The sequence below is a fragment of the Macrotis lagotis genome, chromosome 7 (assembly GCF_037893015.1).
Source record: "Macrotis lagotis isolate mMagLag1 chromosome 7, bilby.v1.9.chrom.fasta, whole genome shotgun sequence".
NCBI lineage: Eukaryota > Metazoa > Chordata > Mammalia > Peramelemorphia > Peramelidae > Macrotis > Macrotis lagotis.
The window spans coordinates 106,478,886-106,497,475 of record NC_133664.1 but is presented as its reverse complement, the minus strand read 5'-3'; the positions used below and the strand labels follow the sequence as shown (position 1 = coordinate 106,497,475).

Genomic DNA, 18,590 nt, shown 5'->3' with positions numbered 1-18,590 from the left:
TCATTAAAACTTAATTTTTAACCAAGTTTCATAGTGTATATGCAATGGTTCATATCTTTAGTCTGACATCTTTGCAAAAAAGAAGAAAAAGCAATATTTTATGCATAAATATTATGGCTATTAGTTAGATTTTGGAAATTGCTCTTATAGTCAGATTATATTAATCTCTCTGAGTATGGTATAAACTTCCAGTATCTGAGTTTTTTCAAGTTGTTACCAAGATGATACTGGTTTTATAGTCTTCATGCTAAAGCTTGGGACCCAACTGAAGGGAAGAAGGATATGGGATGTTGTATAAATAATTCACAAAGAAGATAACTCAGAGTATTCCTAATACAAATTACATTTACTTCTGTACCAATCAGGGTGGTCAAACATGGTGGAGAAAACAAGAGGTTGAGATGTCACTCCCACCAGACAAAATTGGACTTCATCTTCGAGGGGGCTATATTTTCCCCACACAGCAACCAGCCATCACCACAGTAGCCAGGTATATTGTCGAAGGCTAGTCCCATTTTCAGGCTTGTCATTTCCCTGTTTAGATGTGTAAATCATCTTGAAAAGCGCATTGTGACTCCTTCATCCCAACAAGGAGTTCCGTGGGCAGGTGGTAGGAGAGAACTAATCAATGGATTTATCACCCAGTCTTGAAATTCAGTCTTGTTTCTTCTTGAAAAAAAGTATAGACTTGACACTTCAACCAATAGCATGTTTTTGAAATTCTTTAGCAGACACAGTGTGTGGCACTACAGAAAGAATGCATGATGTTCAGTCAAAGGATGTCATTTATTGCATACAAGTCAGTTAACTTCTATAAGCCTTAGTTTCTTGTGGTAAAATAAAGGGGATTTGCCTGATTATCTCTAAAATCCTCATCTGTAAAGCCATGGTTTTGTTTTTTTGTCTTAATTAAAATATCACTGTATGCTTTAGGTTATATGATCCTATAAGGCTATGACTTTCCTTTCTTATCTTTGAACTTCTTAATCACTAACTACAATTCTTATTTTTCTAGTTGTTTCATTGTTTTTTTGGTTGTGACTAGTTCTTTGTGACCATGTTTGGGGCTTTCTTGGTAGTGACACTGGAGTAGCTTCTCCATCTCATTCTACAAATGAGGAAACTGAGACAAAAAGGGTTAAGTGACTTACACAGGGTTATATAGGTAGTAAATATTTGTCTAGATTTGAACTCAAGAAGAGGAGTCTTTATGACTATAGTCCTGGTAGTCTAGCCATCTTGCTGCCTACGATTTTATAGAGGATATTTATAATATAATATAATTAATATAATATAATATAATATAATATAATATAATATAATATAATATAATATGATATGATATGATATGACATGATATGACATGATATGATATGATATAATATAATATAACATAATATAATATAATTAATATAATTAATATAATAAATATAATGAGCACTGAATTAGGGCACTCAAGACCTGGTAGAGATGAAAGAGAGCTTTGAAAGTATGGCAGGTGAAGTTTAGTCTTGAACATGAAAGAAGTAGAGAGTCGTTAAAATTTTTGAGTGGTAGAATATGACTTGATAGCTTTGTTCAAAGAAAAATCTAGAAGTGGAGTATAGCATGGATTAGAAATGTAGTACTCAATCAGATCTTTTTGAAAGTGTTTAGTGGCAATATCCTGAAAATCCTTGAGGTGGCAGGATTACTCCATGTAAACCAATGTCCTTTTCCCTTTGTAATATGAAGTGTCATTTTCCTCCTCTCTCCACCCCTTGAAAATTAGGGGGAAATGATTTTTATGATTTATTTTGCTTTTCAACTTTAGTTTCAAAAAAGAATAAAAATATTTTTATAATCATTTTTATCAAGTCTACATATTTACTTTGTTCTAGAGAATTATCTTTCTTTCCCCCAAAGATTATCACCAAATGAATTTGTGATCAACTCTCAGGGTCATTTTTCATCCCTATTGGTACCCTAGATTGGGCTCCCTGTCACTTCCTTTAATCACATGACATTCTTGTTGGTTGTGGGGTCCTTTGATGCTTAAGTAGTTTGAATATGTAAAGTTGATAAGCATTTATAACTGTCAAGAGTCATGAGTTAGTTAAATAAATCTACCAACTGTGATTATAGGAGCTTTTCTAATTTTGCACCAAGTCTGTTGGAGAATTCTGAAAACTGCAGAAATAATATTTTGGTGGAGATTTTTGAGAGCTGCGTTCCTATGCTTGAAACAGTAAGGTTTAATTTGTAAGGAGAATTGGGAAACAGCCTGAAGGAGATTCTAAAATCACAATTCTGTATAGGCAAAACGGTTACATTAAGCAGCAACAGTATAAAAAATAGGGGTGTATTCATACACACATTTGTGTATATGTCACTGTGTATATAAATGTTATTTTGATGATAATTACATATTGATTATATTATAATTATATAAGCTATACATATATTATATTAGGATGATTATAAAGATAGTTGTCTTGTTGAAGCTAAAAATAAAGCCTTTCTGGATCTAGGAACACTTGGACACAGGTATAGGAATAAGTGAAGGTGAGCAGAATGTTGTAGAATATCACATTTTATTGTGGTTATCACAGTAAGTCACATCTAAACATAAATGTTCTAAAATAGTTTATATCTTGTTAATTGCTATACATAGTAGCAAGTTAGTAAGTTAGTAGTTAGAAGAGTAGGAATGCTTTGCAATAAATTTAGAGCAACCTTTATAAAAAACAAGATTCAGATCATTAAGATCCAGAATCATCACACAAAAAATGAAGTTACCAGGGCAGTTTTGTTTGTTTGTTTGTTGCTTGTCCTTTGTTTTTGAAGAGGACCAAAGGCTTTACAAGGTGATTTAAATGGTAGAGTTTTGAAAAGCCCTCAACCTTACTTTCCCTTCCATTGTTATCAAATTCTAGTGATAAGACAAAAGTCAAGTTTTTTAAGGAAACCAAGAAGAACTTCTAGGATAGCTAGAGATCTTACAAATGAGAACAGAAGGGACCATCATAAATTTCTCTTCTGGTTGAGTTCTATTTACATCTAGTGTGAATTTATGGTGCTCTTCTGGTTAGAGCAGGAAAGAAAATTTGAGCAACAACTTCCCATATTTTAGCTTGTTGAAGCTAAAACTTTCATTCTCCTAAGGTTCTTAGGAAAAATGGAAGGAGGCGAAAGTGGGTGCTTCAGGGAAGAAGTCAAAAGGAAAATCATTTTGAGAAGCAAGAAGAAAGTCATTATTAAGAGATGAGTAGATAGAAAATATCACAGTGAAGAAAATGAGAATTGCTATGCTCTTGGAACTACATACCTAGTATAAAGTTGTTTTGGAGACTAATTACCAACATTGTGAAGAAATAGCACTATTCTCCTGATCCAGGGAACACTAAAATTTACCCCATGGATGCTAAGAAAGGCAGAAATTCTATTATTCTTTCCTGGCAGAGGAGAAAAATCCTATTACTATTACACAAAGAAAGAGTTATCATTGCTCTACTGGGAGGCACAAATATAGACTTAACAAAACAAATGTGATGGATTCTCCTCTTGTTATGAATCCAAGAGCAAAGAGATCATGAAATCTTCACTAGGCAATTGATACCATTTTTGCTGATAACTATCTGTATATCTATATCTATGTCTATGTCTATGTCTATGTCTATGTCTATGTCTATGTCTATGTCTATGTCTGTGTCTATATGTATATGTATATCTCTCTCTCTCTATATCTATCTCTATCATCTATATCTAAAAATGATAAAGTAAGAAACACCACTCTGGAATATATTTCAACACACTTTGAAAGATTTGGGGAGTGGTGTAATTGGTGTTTCAATCTCTTTTAAAAAAAGACCATGACATGGAAGAATTAAAAAGACATGGGAAGTAAATGGATAACTCTGGAAATGATGTAAAGAATTCATTTTAAAATATGATCACAGATGAGCATCAAAGTTTTTAACCCACAATTTCCAGAATACAGTTTCTTCCCCTTTATCAACATTAGAAAAATATTTTGCCATCTCTTCTCTGATGTTTTTTTTTTCTATTTCATTTGAAATCCTAAATAGACCAATAATGACTTAAAAAATACAAACCTAAGTAGAGAAAAATAAAATTTGATTTCTTGTTTCAAAATAAGCCATACATGCATCCTCACATCTAATGAATTTTTTGTCAGCTGATGTTCAATTTTTATTTATGACAGTAACTTGGATAGTTGGACTCATTGTAATTGAGAGGTTTTTGCTCTTTTCTATGTCAAGGAAAGAGATAAGAATTTATAATTTCATAGCTGTAGGAGGTAGTCTGGTATGAAAATTAATCTGGAGTAAGAAGATCTAGGTTCACGTCCTACCCTTCCTGTTTACTTGTATGATCTTTGCAAGTCACTTAATTTTTTAGTCTCAGTTTCCTCATCCATAAAATGAAGGGATCAGACTAGATAGCCTATTAACTTCATCCTATGTTTAGAACTTTGAGGTATACTGAGAACCTTTCCTGTAGTTGTTATTTAAGTTATGTAGTGCAAGTATAATTCTCATTTTGCAGCTGAGGAACAGCCTCAGAGAAGTTAAGGGACTTGTCTAAGATCAAACAGCAAATAGCAGACCCATAATTGAAAACTGGCACTTCTGACTTCAAATACCTTTAAATATTTTTAAACCTTCTTTTCACTCTACTACAATAGAAACCAAATTGTCTTGTGCTAACAACTTTTTTCACATGTGGAGGAAAATTTCTAATGTAGTTATTCCCAGATAATATACCAGTCTTTATTAGAATCAAGATCTTTAGTTCTTCAACTCTATCTCCCTTTCTGCAGTCGAAAGAATCCTCTTGGTCTCATCATTGCCCCTGATGATAATAAGGAAGCTAAAGGAGAACTTTTTTGGGATGATGGAGAAACCAAAGGTATGTACCTCCCTAGACTGTAATGTAGCCATAGTCTATGGTGTATCCTTCAAAACCCATAGTTTTGTTCTATAAACTCTGTTAACCCTCCCTACCCAAAATCACTAAACTGGGGTGATAATCTTTCCAGGCATTTAATTCTTTGAAAACATAATGTTCACCATTTAAGAATGAATAGTTTATGTTGTATGAATGAGATTCTGAGGAGAACAAGGTAAAAAATTTGAATTAATTTACTTTGTAATTGATTCTATATTGTATTGATTTCATGTTGTAATCGATTCTGTATCTACTTAAATTCTCTTTCTATGTTCTTTAGCTAAGTTCAGGAATTTAACTTTCCCCCTCTGAGCTAGTATAAAGGTCAGTCTGACTATATATCATTGTAATTAAAAGAGAAGATTTTTATGTTTAACTTTTTAAGGTAAGATTGGAAGGGCTTAGTTAATGTCCAGGACTGAGGCTTTTAAGGAAAATGAATTTTCCTTCCCTTCTATGTTCTTATCATGAATGAATAATTCTCTATAATTCAAAATTTCTACTATGTCCAGAGTCTGACTATATTTATCTTTCTTTCAGGTACTGTAGCCAGTGGTGCCTACATCTTGCATGAATTTTTCTTCACTGAAGTAAGTGACTTTTATTTTTTTATTTCTATTTTTTTTTATTTTTTTTTGCAAGGCAGTGATATTAAATGACTTGCCCAAAGTCACACAGCTAGGTAACTATTAAGTGTCTGAGGTTGGATACTTGAACTTAGGTCCTCCTGACTCCAGGACTGGTGCTCTATCCACTGCACCACTTAGCTGCCCCCGAGTGACACATAAAAATTGTTTCATGCCTATTATGTATGTTTAGTTCCATGTGTGAACAAAAGTATGTGTGTATGTGTGCATAGGTACATGCGTATCTTTATGGTACCTCTTGTTATATATATATATATATATATATATATATGTATATATGTATACATATATATATGGGTCAATATTCAAATGCATTATATGTAACATTAGATTTTAAAATTAATGCACTTCAACATTAATATATACATATAATATGTAACTCTGAAAGCAATTGCTTTGTTTAAATCAGGGATTCTTTTTTTCTTCCTACTAATTTTTCCCTTAATTTTTTTGGTTACATTTTAACTTGCAAACTGTCTCCCTCCTTCCCTCCTCACTCCACTCTAGAGAAGGTCACCATTTGACATAAAATTATAAATATATGCAAAATCATATTATATGTACTTTTTAAAAATCAGTTCTTTCTCTGGAGGTACATAATAACATCTTCTTTCATATGTCCTTTATAATGATTTGAGTATTTACAGCAGTCAGAATAACTTGGTTGTTCACAATTATTCTTTGAACAATATTGCTGTTACTGTATACAATGTTCTCTTTGTTTCTTGAAAATCAATCTGCTCATCATTTCTTAAAATGCAATAGCATTTTTACACAAGCATATATCACATCTTGTTTATCCAGTCCCCAATTGATGGCAGCCCCTCAGGTCTCCAGTTATTTGCTACCAGAAAGAGAGACACTAAATATTTTAAAAGCCTGATCATGTTGGGAAATAGGTCTAATAGTGGTATTGCTGGGTCAAAGGGAATATAAAGTTTTATTACTCTGAGCATAATTCCACATTGCTCTCCAAAATTGTTGGTTCAGCTCACAGTTTCACCAATATTCAAATTTTTCCACATTCTCTCAACATTTGCCAATTCCCCCTTTTTATCGTTTTAGCCAGTCTGATCGCTGTGAGTTGGTATCTCAGAGTTGCTTTAATTTGTATTTCTTTAATAATCATTTAGAGAATTTTTCATAATCGTTTAGAGCATTTTTTCTTATGACTAGTTTTGATTTCTTCACTTAAAAAATCACCTATTCATATCCTTTAATTAGATCAGGGATTCTTAACCTTTTTTTTTTTTTTTTTTGGTGTCATGGCCTGCTTGGATAGTTTGGTGAATCTTGTGATTCAGAATATTGACTTTAAATGCATGTAACAAAATTTATAGAATTATAAAGAAAATCAATTATATTAAATATAGCTATCAAAATATTTAAAAATTTTCCTGGACCTAAAATATTGATTAGATAATTATTTTTAATATTAGGAAATACATTATGAATTTTAATAGCAGATATACTCTCCTAAATATAACTTACTTCAGAGTAAGGTTCCTATCTTATTTTCTTAATGTTTTCTCCGACTCCTAGGAAAAGAAAAGACAAATAAGATATTTAAATTAAGGACTGATCAATGTATAGATTAGAATGGAAAGGGATGAATGAATGAATGAATGAATTTGTTTTGCTCTGGATAACATTAAGAAATTTTACATTCCTTGAATAGACTTTGAGACAACACAGACACATTTTGTTTGGCAGAAAGGAAAAATCATTCTTGGTTTCATAATTTAAAACACTTGATACTGAGTATGCACAATAGATCTCTTTTTTGGATCTCTTCTAGAACCGTTTGGATGTGAAAGTTTTGCACCAATCTTACAATGATGCAAATAATTTAGCATTTAAGGAGATTAAAATCCTTGGGACTGAGGAACCTCTCAATATCAGGGTGAAGAAGAATAATGCCCTCATTGCATCTTCTCCTAATGTCACATACATTCAAGAGTACAAGGTAAAGGACTAGTTTTTTTGATGTGATCTCAGGTGGAGTCTCAGGTCCTGAAAAATGCTTAGAGTGGTGATGTTTCCAATTTGCCAAGTCATTCATCAAGCTCTTAAAACTGGGAATCTTTGAGATCTGTTGGGGAATTGGTATCTTTGATCATGTGAAAGAATGAAAGTACAGAGGTAACCAGGACCAGGAAAGGCTAGGAATTTTAAAGAATTAGAAGAATTAGTCTAACACATGTAGTTCTCAGGTCTCAAGACTATAAATTACAGAGACATGTCCAACTGCATTGGGAGGCTTTACTTCTGTAAGTTTTTTATATCAAGGAAATCACAGATTCAACCCCTTTCCCAACCCATATTCATAGTTTGCTTCACCCTCCTCATTCCCTTCATTTCCCTCCCAATCTCTGTCCTCAAGGATAGTGCAGCCTTGAGAATAATTGTGGGGCAAGGAACAGAATGGGACCTGCAGCATAATTGAATGCAGAGAACTAAAGAGAGGGCTAAATTGGAAGGGAATGCCTGTGCAGCTAAGCTTTTAGGTCATTTAGTACAACCAGAATTTTATAAGTCAAGAACCTAAAGTTCATAAAAGTAAGTGATTTGCCAAAGACAGTGAGATTTGAACTCAGGTCCACTAACTTCAAATCCATTATTTTTTAACTTTGCTCTATGCTGTCTTGCATAAAGAGCATTCATTTTTGGAGTGGATCAAACAAAAGGTTGAGTGGACAAAATTAAATAACTGGACAAATTATTTAAACTCTCTGACCTTCAATTTCCTCATTTCTAAAATAAGGGCTATAATTACTCATGGAAGTTTGTTAAAGTCATTAGATTCCAGGAATTGATTCCATAAGACAATGGAAGCAATGTGATATGATAAAAAAGGTGATTTATGATGATTGATTTGACAGTGGAATATGGGAGGAATTAAGAGGAAAGAGAGTTTAAGAAGGTGAGAAAAGGTTATTAAATTAAATAGGATTTGTAAGAGGGAATGAGAATGAGAAGGATCATTTCCAAGAGAAATTTTAGAAAAAGAATTATCAACACAGAAAAAAGTTAGGAGTCACAGAAAACTCTGTTTTTTGAGTATGAGGGACTGTGGGTATTAGGGTGCCATTAACAGTAATGGAGAAATTTGGGAGATACTTTCTCCTGGGAAGAGGATAGTAAAGTTAAGCTTTTAATGCATCAAAATAGATGATTTACAGAGATAGAAATATTATTAGTATGCTGATAATATGAGATTAAAGAAGTGTAGATCTGAAAGTCACTAATTTAGAAATATTTGAAAAAATTAGAAGAGATAGAGTTCAAAAGAATAATATAGATTTGAAAGTCATTAGTATAGAAACATTTGAAATAAGTTGGAAGAGGAGACAGAACCAAGGAATATAGGTTTAGATTTGAAAGTCACTTGTGCAGAAATATTTGAAAAAGTGAGAATATATTAACTCTCCAGTGTTGAGGGCATAAAAAAACCAGAAAGCTGAGGACTCACCATTAAGGGAAAGATTGAATTACAGGAATAGGAAATTGACAAGGAGAGAGAGAAATATAAGAGAATACACAGAAAAATAGGAAAATAGTTTATAGCTATAGATTGGAAGACAGCTACAGTTTCTTCAGGAGATGGTGACATTTGTATAATACTTTCTTTGAGGTCTTCACAAGAAGGCAGTAACTGATTTTTTTTAGACTTTGTTCTGACTTTGAGACATCTGTTCTGGATTTTGAGTGACTTTTAAGGAAACCCTCATTACAGAAAGTGATTAAAAGAGGAAAGAACCTTGACAATGGCTTTGCCTTTTAAGTGTGACATTCTTGGGTACTATTCTGGTTTCTTCATAGGTTGCTCTCATCTCAGGACTTGAACTTTTCTTGGGAGAAGAATACACTGTGGAATGGAATTTCAAAATAAGAGACATAGATAAAATAGACTGTTATCCTGAAGACCAGGCAGTCTCTGAAGAAAACTGCACAGCTCGAAATTGTGCCTGGGAGGTAATAGCCATGATAATAATACATGACAAAGAAATCAGATAAAATGAGATTACAGTGATCCTAAGGTTAGATTTACCAACCCCATGCCTCCAGTCATTAGGAGACTCATTAAAAGAAGGAATTGTTAGGATTTATACTTGGGAAGTATTTGCAGGAGGGGCTTTGAGTATCTCAGTAAATCTTTTTGCTGCACAAAACCCCACAAATTTGCATTGTTACCAAATGATAATTATGGAGAAATAAATAATCAGCCAAACTTCAGTCTGAGGAAATTATCCTTACCTGACCTTGGTCTTGTTTTTCAGTTACCTAGTTCTCCAGGAGCTCCTAGCTGTTATATCATCAACTTCCTATATGATGCAAGTGACATTCAATACAACCCGACAGGGGTTACTGCTAACATTTTCTTAAATTCAGCTCTCTATGCTTCCAACCTGCCCTCTACCCCTGTGAACCCTCTCCACTTGGCTGTCACCTACCATAAGAATGATATGCTGCAGTTTAAGGTAAATTTCTTCTTCATATTTCATGAACCAGATCCATAACTCTGGAAATTTAGGATTCAATTTCTTTGACCAACAGTCTTTCCTTCAAGTTAGAACAAAATGTTTCCTTGCTCTAGATCTATGATGCCAATAACAAAAGGTATGAAGTCCCAGTGCCCCTCAACATCCCTAGCTCTCCCTCCAGCACTGCTGAGAATCGACTTTATGAAGTTTTAATAAAGAGTAAACCATTTGGGATTGAGATCCGACGCCGGAGCACTGGCACAGTAATGTGAGTGGAACCAGTTTGGTATGAAACTGAAGAATAGCTGACTTCCAATTCCTCAAAAATTAATTTTTGCTGAGATTAACTTGAGGGCTGTTCCTGCATTTATTACCTATATAACACCATAGAAAAATAAAGGAGACTCTATGAAGCTCTGTTTCATAATTGATAAAATGAGAATAAAAATCTTTGCATAACCTTCTTCATGAAATAGTTTAATGGAAAGTATTTTACAAAGTTTAGAGGTCTATATAAATTGAGTTGTTATTATGAAGACACTATCCTAAAGTGATAGTCTGGGTTTATGATCTAGAACATAGATAGAATATATATAGAGAGATGGATGGATGGATAAGTAGTTTGATAGAGCATTTTTTAAGTGCTTATTATGCTTCAAGCTCTTTGCTAAGTACTGGGTTATAAAAATATAAGCAAGACAATTCCTGCCCTCAAGGAACTTACATGGGGGAAGACAATGTATAAGGAGATACTAAAAAAGGAAGGGGTTATGAGTACTTGAGTATGATGTGGAATAGTCCTAGAAAGAAAAGAAAACTTCCTACTTATGGAAACTGAAAGATTGGGTGGCCATCAGGTAACCAGTGGTGGAGTGATGGTCTCAGTAGAGAAGATATGGTGGGGAACAGGTCAATGAGTTCTTTCTGAGGGATCTATTCTCATAATACCTTTAAATGTCTATACTTGAGAACATTCTTTGAGGCAGTCCCACAGAAGAGAAAAATAGATGGTGGCATATGTGAATTACAGAATTGCTTTTTATTTTAAAAAATCAATTCTATCTTAAATAAGGGAACTTAAAATACTTGATGATAGAATGTCTGCACTAGAATAAACATCTATTTTTATGTTTCAGTTGGGATTCTCAAATTCCTGGCTTCACCTTCAATGACATGTTCCTACGCATTTCTACCCACCTCCCATCCCAGTACATCTATGGCTTTGGGGAAACAGAACACACAACCTTCCGGAGAAATATGACCTGGCACACATGGGGAATGTTTACTCGAGACCAACCCCCAGGGGTAAGATTAAAACATTTTGAGGATCTGTCTGTCCATATTTGTTCCTATGTTCCCTCTCTTGGCTTTATTCCTCTAAATTCACTCATTTGTTGAGTTCTGCTCTGTCACAGAGGAAGTCAACTCTTTCATTCTCCTTTGGTTCTGATATCTTTCAGCCACTTTCTTTGTTATTTTTTTTTTCCTTTCAGCCACTTTCAAAGAAATCTGGACCCAGTTTTGGGATCCATTTTCATATGGGTTACTGACAAAAAAAATGGTCCCTAATGATCTCTTTGCTCTTCTGTTGTTTTAGTACAAGAAGAATTCCTATGGTGTGCACCCCTATTACATGGGTCTAGAGGCAGATGGCAATGCCCATGGAGTGCTTCTGCTCAATAGCAATGCCATGGGTAAGTTGGGAGCTTCCTTACTGGCCTTCTGGGCTTTAAGAGTTCTGAGCAATCTAAGAAGCCAGCAGGTTTCCAGTTCCATTAAATTTGAGAAACATTATTTGAACTTTTTCTTATGTGTACAATATTGAGAGAGATGAAAAGATAAAAAGAGTTAAGTGGAATGGTGGATAGAGTGCTGAACCTGGAGTTAAGAAGATTTAGTTTATATCTGACCTCAGACATTCATCAGCTGTATGACCTCGGGCATGCCCCTTAACCCTATTTGCCTCAGTTTCTTCATCTATAAAATGATCTGGAGAAGGAAATAGCAGATCATTTAGTATCTTGGCTAGGAAAACCCAGGGGTCATGAAAAGATGGACATGACTGAAAATGATTGAACAACAACAAAGTTAAAGACATATTCCCTGATTTCAAACTGCTTGCAGTCTAGTATGGGAGATTTTATTTTTATATAGACATGCATATATGATATATTGATATAATTGTTTTATGTATAAATATATATAAAATAATTATAATATATACAAATATATATGTAGAAAATAATTATCATATATAAATAATATAATGTTTTACTATTCATAATAATTACAAAACAAAAAGTGATTCTATAAAAGAACAAAATGCTGTAGGAATTTGGAGAGCTCAGTTTTGACCTTTATGGAGTAAGGAGATGGAAAGTACAAGGGAAGGATTCATAAAAGAATTGAAATCTTTGTAGAGTGGGGAGTGCTTCAAAAGGAAAAGATAATGGGGGTATCAGAGAAAGCATTCATTGAGCAAAGGCAAACAGGTGAAAAATATTAAACATTTTCAGAGAATTAGGAAGACTTCATATTGGGGATTATGATATTCATGTGGGGGAATGATTGAGGTATGATTGGAAAGGTATATTAAAGCCGGATAGTGAAGAGTTTTGAATGCCAGTCTGAGGTGTCTGAATATTATTTGAGCATTAGGTAGTGTCATTTTATGGACTGTGTATTAGGAAAATTAATTGGAAGCACTATTTAATATTTATTGGAAGTGGGGTGCCACTGGATTTAGTTACAAGAATCAATGTAACAAGATAAGGACTTTGAAGAGAGGGAAGATGATAAATAAAGAAAAGCTACAAAGGATGTGACATGTAGAATTAGAAGGATTTGTTACTGCATATGAGGACTGAAGAGAGGCAGGATTCCAAGGTGATTTTCAAGTCTGAAGCTAGCTTTCAAGCCTCAGTGACGGGTAGAGTGGTGTTGGAAACTGGAGTAATTAGGCAAATGGGGACAGAGGAGCAACACGAATGCAAAGCAAAGATATTAGCTTGGAGAATTTTCTGGAGATTAAGAATCTAGATCATTTAATGCTAAGAGAGGCAGGTTTCAACTTTACATAAGAAAAAAGTTTGGTTTTTAGAATTGACAAAAGGGAGAATGGGATGCCAGAAAAGCCTCTATCACTGGAAGTATTAAAATGAAATTTGGATGACCATCTTTATATGATGTTGGGAATTCTTGCTTGGATATGATCTGAACAAGGTGACTTGGATTTCTGTTCAACCTTGCAATCTTTGATTCTGAAGTTTGACCCTGAACACTTACTCTCTCTTTCCAGATGTGACTTTCCAGCCCACCCCTGCACTGACATACCGCACTACTGGGGGTATTCTGGACTTTTACATGGTTTTGGGACCAACCCCAGAGCTCGTCACTCAACAGTACACAGAGGTAGAAATTCATATAGTCTGTCAAGCAAATTTGCTGAACAAGTAAAAACTTATCTTTGTGAATGATGCAATGATTTATGTAGCTTGCTTGTGAGACCACAACTTTCTTAAAGCTTAGATAATAGTGGTAGAGGAACATGAAGCAAATTCAGAAGCAATTCTTTGCCTCTGTAAGATGACAGAGACTTTGAATGTATATTCCTGAAGCCCAAGAAACTGTAGAGATGGCAGAGATTTCCCATGATTCTTAAAAAGAAGCTTCAAATAAAGGAATTTCTTTTAGGAGTCTACATGATACTTCTTGTTTGAATTACAAACTACAGAACTATAGAACTATATTTCTATGGTCTTTTAGAGGGACTGAGTTGTATGACCCTCAGCCAGACAAAACTTTGGGAAAAAAGATTTCATTTGTTATGTTTGCTCCACAAGCATTTCTCTTCCCCAAGGAATACTTTTTGATTGAATTATTTTCTGTTTTTGCTTTTTAGTTGATTGGGCGACCAGTGATGACACCTTATTGGGCTTTAGGATTCCAGCTTTGTCGCTATGGATACCAGAATGATACTGAAATTGCTGAACTTTATGATGCTATGGTGGCAGCCCAGATCCCTTATGTATGACTCTTACTTTTCATTTTCTTATCTTTTGATTGTATTGAGAATATTGACTCAGAAAACTAAAAGAATTTTACTTTTTGTTTTAGAATTTTATGATATTTTTCTTCTAGATTTGCTTTACTCACTGTTTTTGCTTCCAAGTAATTAACATGATTTTGAATAATCTGAATGTGTACCAAGGGATAGTGGAGAGAGGCAGTGCACAAATGTTTCAGGATGCCAGTATAGAATTAAAATCATCATGGAAGAGAATAAACAACATACCCCTAACCTAATTGCAAATTGAGGATGCCAAGTATTTAAAGTAACACTCAGCCTCCTTCCTTTTCTTTTCCTTCAGGATGTGCAGTATGCAGACATTGATTACATGGAACGACAGTTGGACTTCACCCTCAGCCCCAAGTTTTCTGGCTTTCCCAATCTGATCAATCAAATGAAAGTAGCTGGAATGCGAGTCATCCTTATTCTGGTATGGGGCTGGGTTTGGGGAAGTCAGAATGATTGTGGTATAGTATTTTAATCATTGTTTTATAGTTAAGAAAACTGAAAGGAAAAGAAATATAGTTCTTAGAATTCATAGCAATTCTGAAATTCAATATGAGATTCTCAGATGTTGTTAATGTCTCTTTTTTTCTTCTATTACTATTATCCTTATTCATGAATACTTCTAATTCTGATACTGTCATTTCCCCAAGTAATCATTTTCCTTTGATTCTAGGATCCAGCCATTTCTGGCAATGAAACTGAGCCATATCTTGCATTCACTCGGGGACTCCAAGATAATGTGTTCATCAAATGGCCAGATGACAGTGGCATTGTTTGGGGAAAGGTAGAGTTTGGGAGTAGACACTCTGATTCTATTCTACTGGTGCAAATATGAAAAAAAGTTAGTGTTTTTTATACTAAATATAATCTAATCCAACAAGCACTGAATAAACTCCTACTAAATAATTATGTTGGATGTTGGAAATACAGTGAAAAAAATATCTCCTGACTTCAGAGAGCTCATATTCTATTAGGGGTAGGGTAGACAATAGAACATCTAAATGGATTGACATAAACATAATATTTTAGGAAGGTATATAGAGTATAATAATTAAAGGGAGTTTCCTATAGGAGATTTCATGTGATTTAGTTTTGAAGAAGTTAGGGATTTTCAGAAGTAGAGTCAGAAGATTAGAGGTAGAGTTTGCTCCAGACATGGAGACAACCTACACATATATAGATTCAGGAGATGGAACCCCAAGTTTCAGGAATAGCAAGCAAATTTTATGAGGATGTAGACTGCACAAGTATTTTCAGTGAGCCTGGAAAGTTGTCTAGAACAAGATTATTAAAGGTTTTTAAAAGCCCAAAGGAACTTATATTTTTATCCAAGAGGTACTAGAATGGAATAGGAGAAGCAACTAGAAGCTAGCAATCCAGCTAGGAGACTGCCATAATAGGCTAGGTGGAAGGTGACAGTGATTGATGGTTGCCAGAATGAGAATGATTCCCATGTATGTAGAATGTAGAGAAGAGATAGGATTCTAGAGAAATTTGGGGGTTAGACCTTGGAGTGAAATTAAGATGAGAGTGGGGAAGGAAGAAGGAAGAGTTGATTTTGACTCTTAGGTTGTAGACTAATGGGACTGAAAAGATTCTCTTCAACAGAAATAGAGAAGTTTGAAAGAGGAATGGGTTTAGGGATTTTCTTTTAGGTTTTACTTAATGATTTCATTTTGTGCATGTGGAGATTGAGATGCCTATAGGGATAGTCAACAAGTAATTGGTGATGTGGAAATGGGTCAGTAGAGATAGAAGCATTACCTATATAGAAGAGTCATTTCTATAGAGATGTAAATTGAACTCATGGGACTAATGATCTCGCTGAGAACATTCAAAATTAGAAAAGGAAGAGACCACCACAAAGTTTTGGGAGACATTCTTGGCAAATAATATGCTAAGATATCATTTTTGACACCTCTTCCCATCTCTCTTTCTCTATAGGTCTGGCCAGATTTGCCTAATGTGAATATCAATGCATCTCTTGATTGGGAAAGCCAAGTGGAGGTAAAACATTTCTTGGTAGTTTGGAATATAATGGTTATGGATATAGGATGGGGAACTCTATTAAAATCATTCAAGACCTAAAGCTATGGAAAAGATTGTAATTCTTTTTTCATTTCTTTATGCCTCTGGCATTCCAATTGAACATCACAAACATTTATTAAATAAATGAAGTTATTCTGTCCCACTGGCCAATTTTAACTACAAATTTAGATTGAGAGAATATAGAACCTATTTTTTTTGAGTCTGAACCTGAGCCTGATTTCTCTACTGAGAAGTTCTAGCTTTTATAGAAGGATTCAGAAAGTCGAACTTGGAGTAATGTACAATTTTTATAGGGAGAGAGGTTATAGCTCTGAGCTGTCATTGATTGGCTCTCTACTTAATTAGAGTACCTTTTGCTTCAGTTTAGTCTTCTTCCTTTGAAACACAATATCCTTAAAGGACTATACCCTAACTGACTACCCTGTCAGACCAACTCTACTAGTTTTCCCTGCATGTCTATGGACATGGGGGCCAAATTATACAAATTGACTACATTCACAATCATCGTGGGCAAAACATATTCATCAGGGGTTGGAATATTATAGATAGACATTAATCCACAGTTATCTTTCATATTTTACTTTTCCTGACTTACAATCAGTTGTCAAATGTCAATTGCACTCCCTCAATAGTTCTCTCATATATCTCATTCTGTCTGTTCTCACAGATTTATCCTCAATTAAAACTTGTCACTTCTTACTTGGATTATTTAAATAGTTTCCCAAATGGTTTCCTGGCTTTCCATTGTTATTCTTGCTCAATCTATCATTCACACAGTTGCCAAAATACTAGTCCAACCTTTTTTTTTAAAAAAAAATCATCAATGGTTCACCATTACTTTTAGGATAAAATGTAGTCTTCCATACTGATTTCATATTATTTCGCTGCACATACTCTTTGAATATAGCCACATATATTAGCTGTAATTGTAATCCCGACATTCTACTTCCCTATCATCTCAAAGACTGTCCATTCATAGAATGTCCTTTCTTTTTCAGCAAACTCTTATAATCCTAAATTTCTTTCAAGGTTCAGTTTGGGTGTCACCTCTTTTACTGAACCTTTTAAAAGAGTCTTCCAAAATTATCTTAGATTTGCTTCTCCATAGATCTTTCCAAGTAAAATGTAATCTCTTTAAAGACATGGATTTTTTTTTTACTTTTACAGGTCAATAACTTAGTATAGTGCCTCAGACATAATCAAATCTGCTATTTTTAAAATTTAATCAGTTTCAATCAAGAAATATTAATCAAATAGAATTTAATTAATGTGCATTAATACACTTGACATGATGGAGAAGGACCTGAACTTGGAATCAGAAAGATCTTAATTCTGCTCTTATCTCTGACACTTAGCAGTTATGTGATTGTGGGAAACTCACTTAACATTGATGAACCTTAGTTTCTTCATCTGTTAAATGTAGGCAATACATTTGTGATACATACTTCATGGGATTATTTTAAGGCTCAGTAATGTGCAAATGTTGTGGCTTACAAATACTTTCCATAGAGTTGTAGATTGTTTAGTACTTTGAATCCTAAAGATGCAAACACACACACACACACACACACACACACACACACACACACACACACACACACAGAAATGTTCATAGATCATAAAACCTGATTTATTTCAACAAACATATTGTAATTTCTTTGTAGGTAGGAAGTACTGCTCAAAGCTCTGTGGATACAAAGAAAAATATGATAACTGCCTGCAGAGTATTTAACATTCTTTTGAGAAAGTGAGCTATCTCAGAAGTTATCTGTACTGTTGAAAAATAACTTCCTGTCACTGACCTGGGGCTGTTTATTTTTGCAGTTATACAGAGCTCATGTTGCCTTCCCAGATTTCTTCCGCAATTCAACAGCCATGTGGTGGAAACGGGAATTGCTAGAACTTCATACCAATCCTCGGGAGCCACAGAAAAGTTTGAAGTTTGATGGAATGTGGATTGTAAGTATTTATGCCCGAGGAAGTGTGCATTCATGGCTATAGAAATGGGCACTATAAGATTGCCACATGTGTTGGTTTAATTGGTGTTCTGGGACTAAAGGGCCAGGAAACATTTTTTTCATTTAAGGAAAAATCTAACTGACTTGATCAATCATGGAATACTTTTGTTTCATTCTGTTGTTTTTGGGGGTTGTCTCTATCTTGTTCAGGCTGAAAATGCAACAGTCTCTCATAATCATGATCTCATCCATGATTGCCATGGAAATTTTGACCTGCTCTGTTTCTGACCTGCCTTCATAGGAAGTTTGATGGCTTCTATTTCTGGAAGAAGGGGTGTGGAAGGTTCACCATATCAGTGCCAGATTTAGTGCGGACAACCAAATAACTTAAGCTCCATTGTAGTTTAAATTTCCTGAGCTTAATGGA

The 18,590-nt window shown here is 34.3% G+C and overlaps 1 protein-coding gene across 1 annotated transcript in view; it reads left to right on the top strand.

Moving 5' to 3' along the window:
• The window catches only part of LOC141492847 (uncharacterized), a 319,801-nt gene that overhangs the window by 67,466 nt on the left and 233,745 nt on the right, over positions 1-18,590 (top strand). Inside the window, exons 21-35 of the mRNA XM_074193534.1 lie at positions 366-490; positions 4,823-4,911; positions 5,491-5,540; positions 7,396-7,563; positions 9,420-9,572; positions 9,878-10,078; positions 10,195-10,349; positions 11,218-11,386; positions 11,679-11,775; positions 13,380-13,492; positions 13,983-14,108; positions 14,452-14,580; positions 14,830-14,940; positions 16,101-16,163; positions 18,030-18,164. Coding sequence (XP_074049635.1) covers positions 366-490; positions 4,823-4,911; positions 5,491-5,540; positions 7,396-7,563; positions 9,420-9,572; positions 9,878-10,078; positions 10,195-10,349; positions 11,218-11,386; positions 11,679-11,775; positions 13,380-13,492; positions 13,983-14,108; positions 14,452-14,580; positions 14,830-14,940; positions 16,101-16,163; positions 18,030-18,164 — 1,884 coding nt within the window. The remainder of the gene's footprint in view (positions 1-365; positions 491-4,822; positions 4,912-5,490; positions 5,541-7,395; positions 7,564-9,419; positions 9,573-9,877; positions 10,079-10,194; positions 10,350-11,217; positions 11,387-11,678; positions 11,776-13,379; positions 13,493-13,982; positions 14,109-14,451; positions 14,581-14,829; positions 14,941-16,100; positions 16,164-18,029; positions 18,165-18,590) is intronic.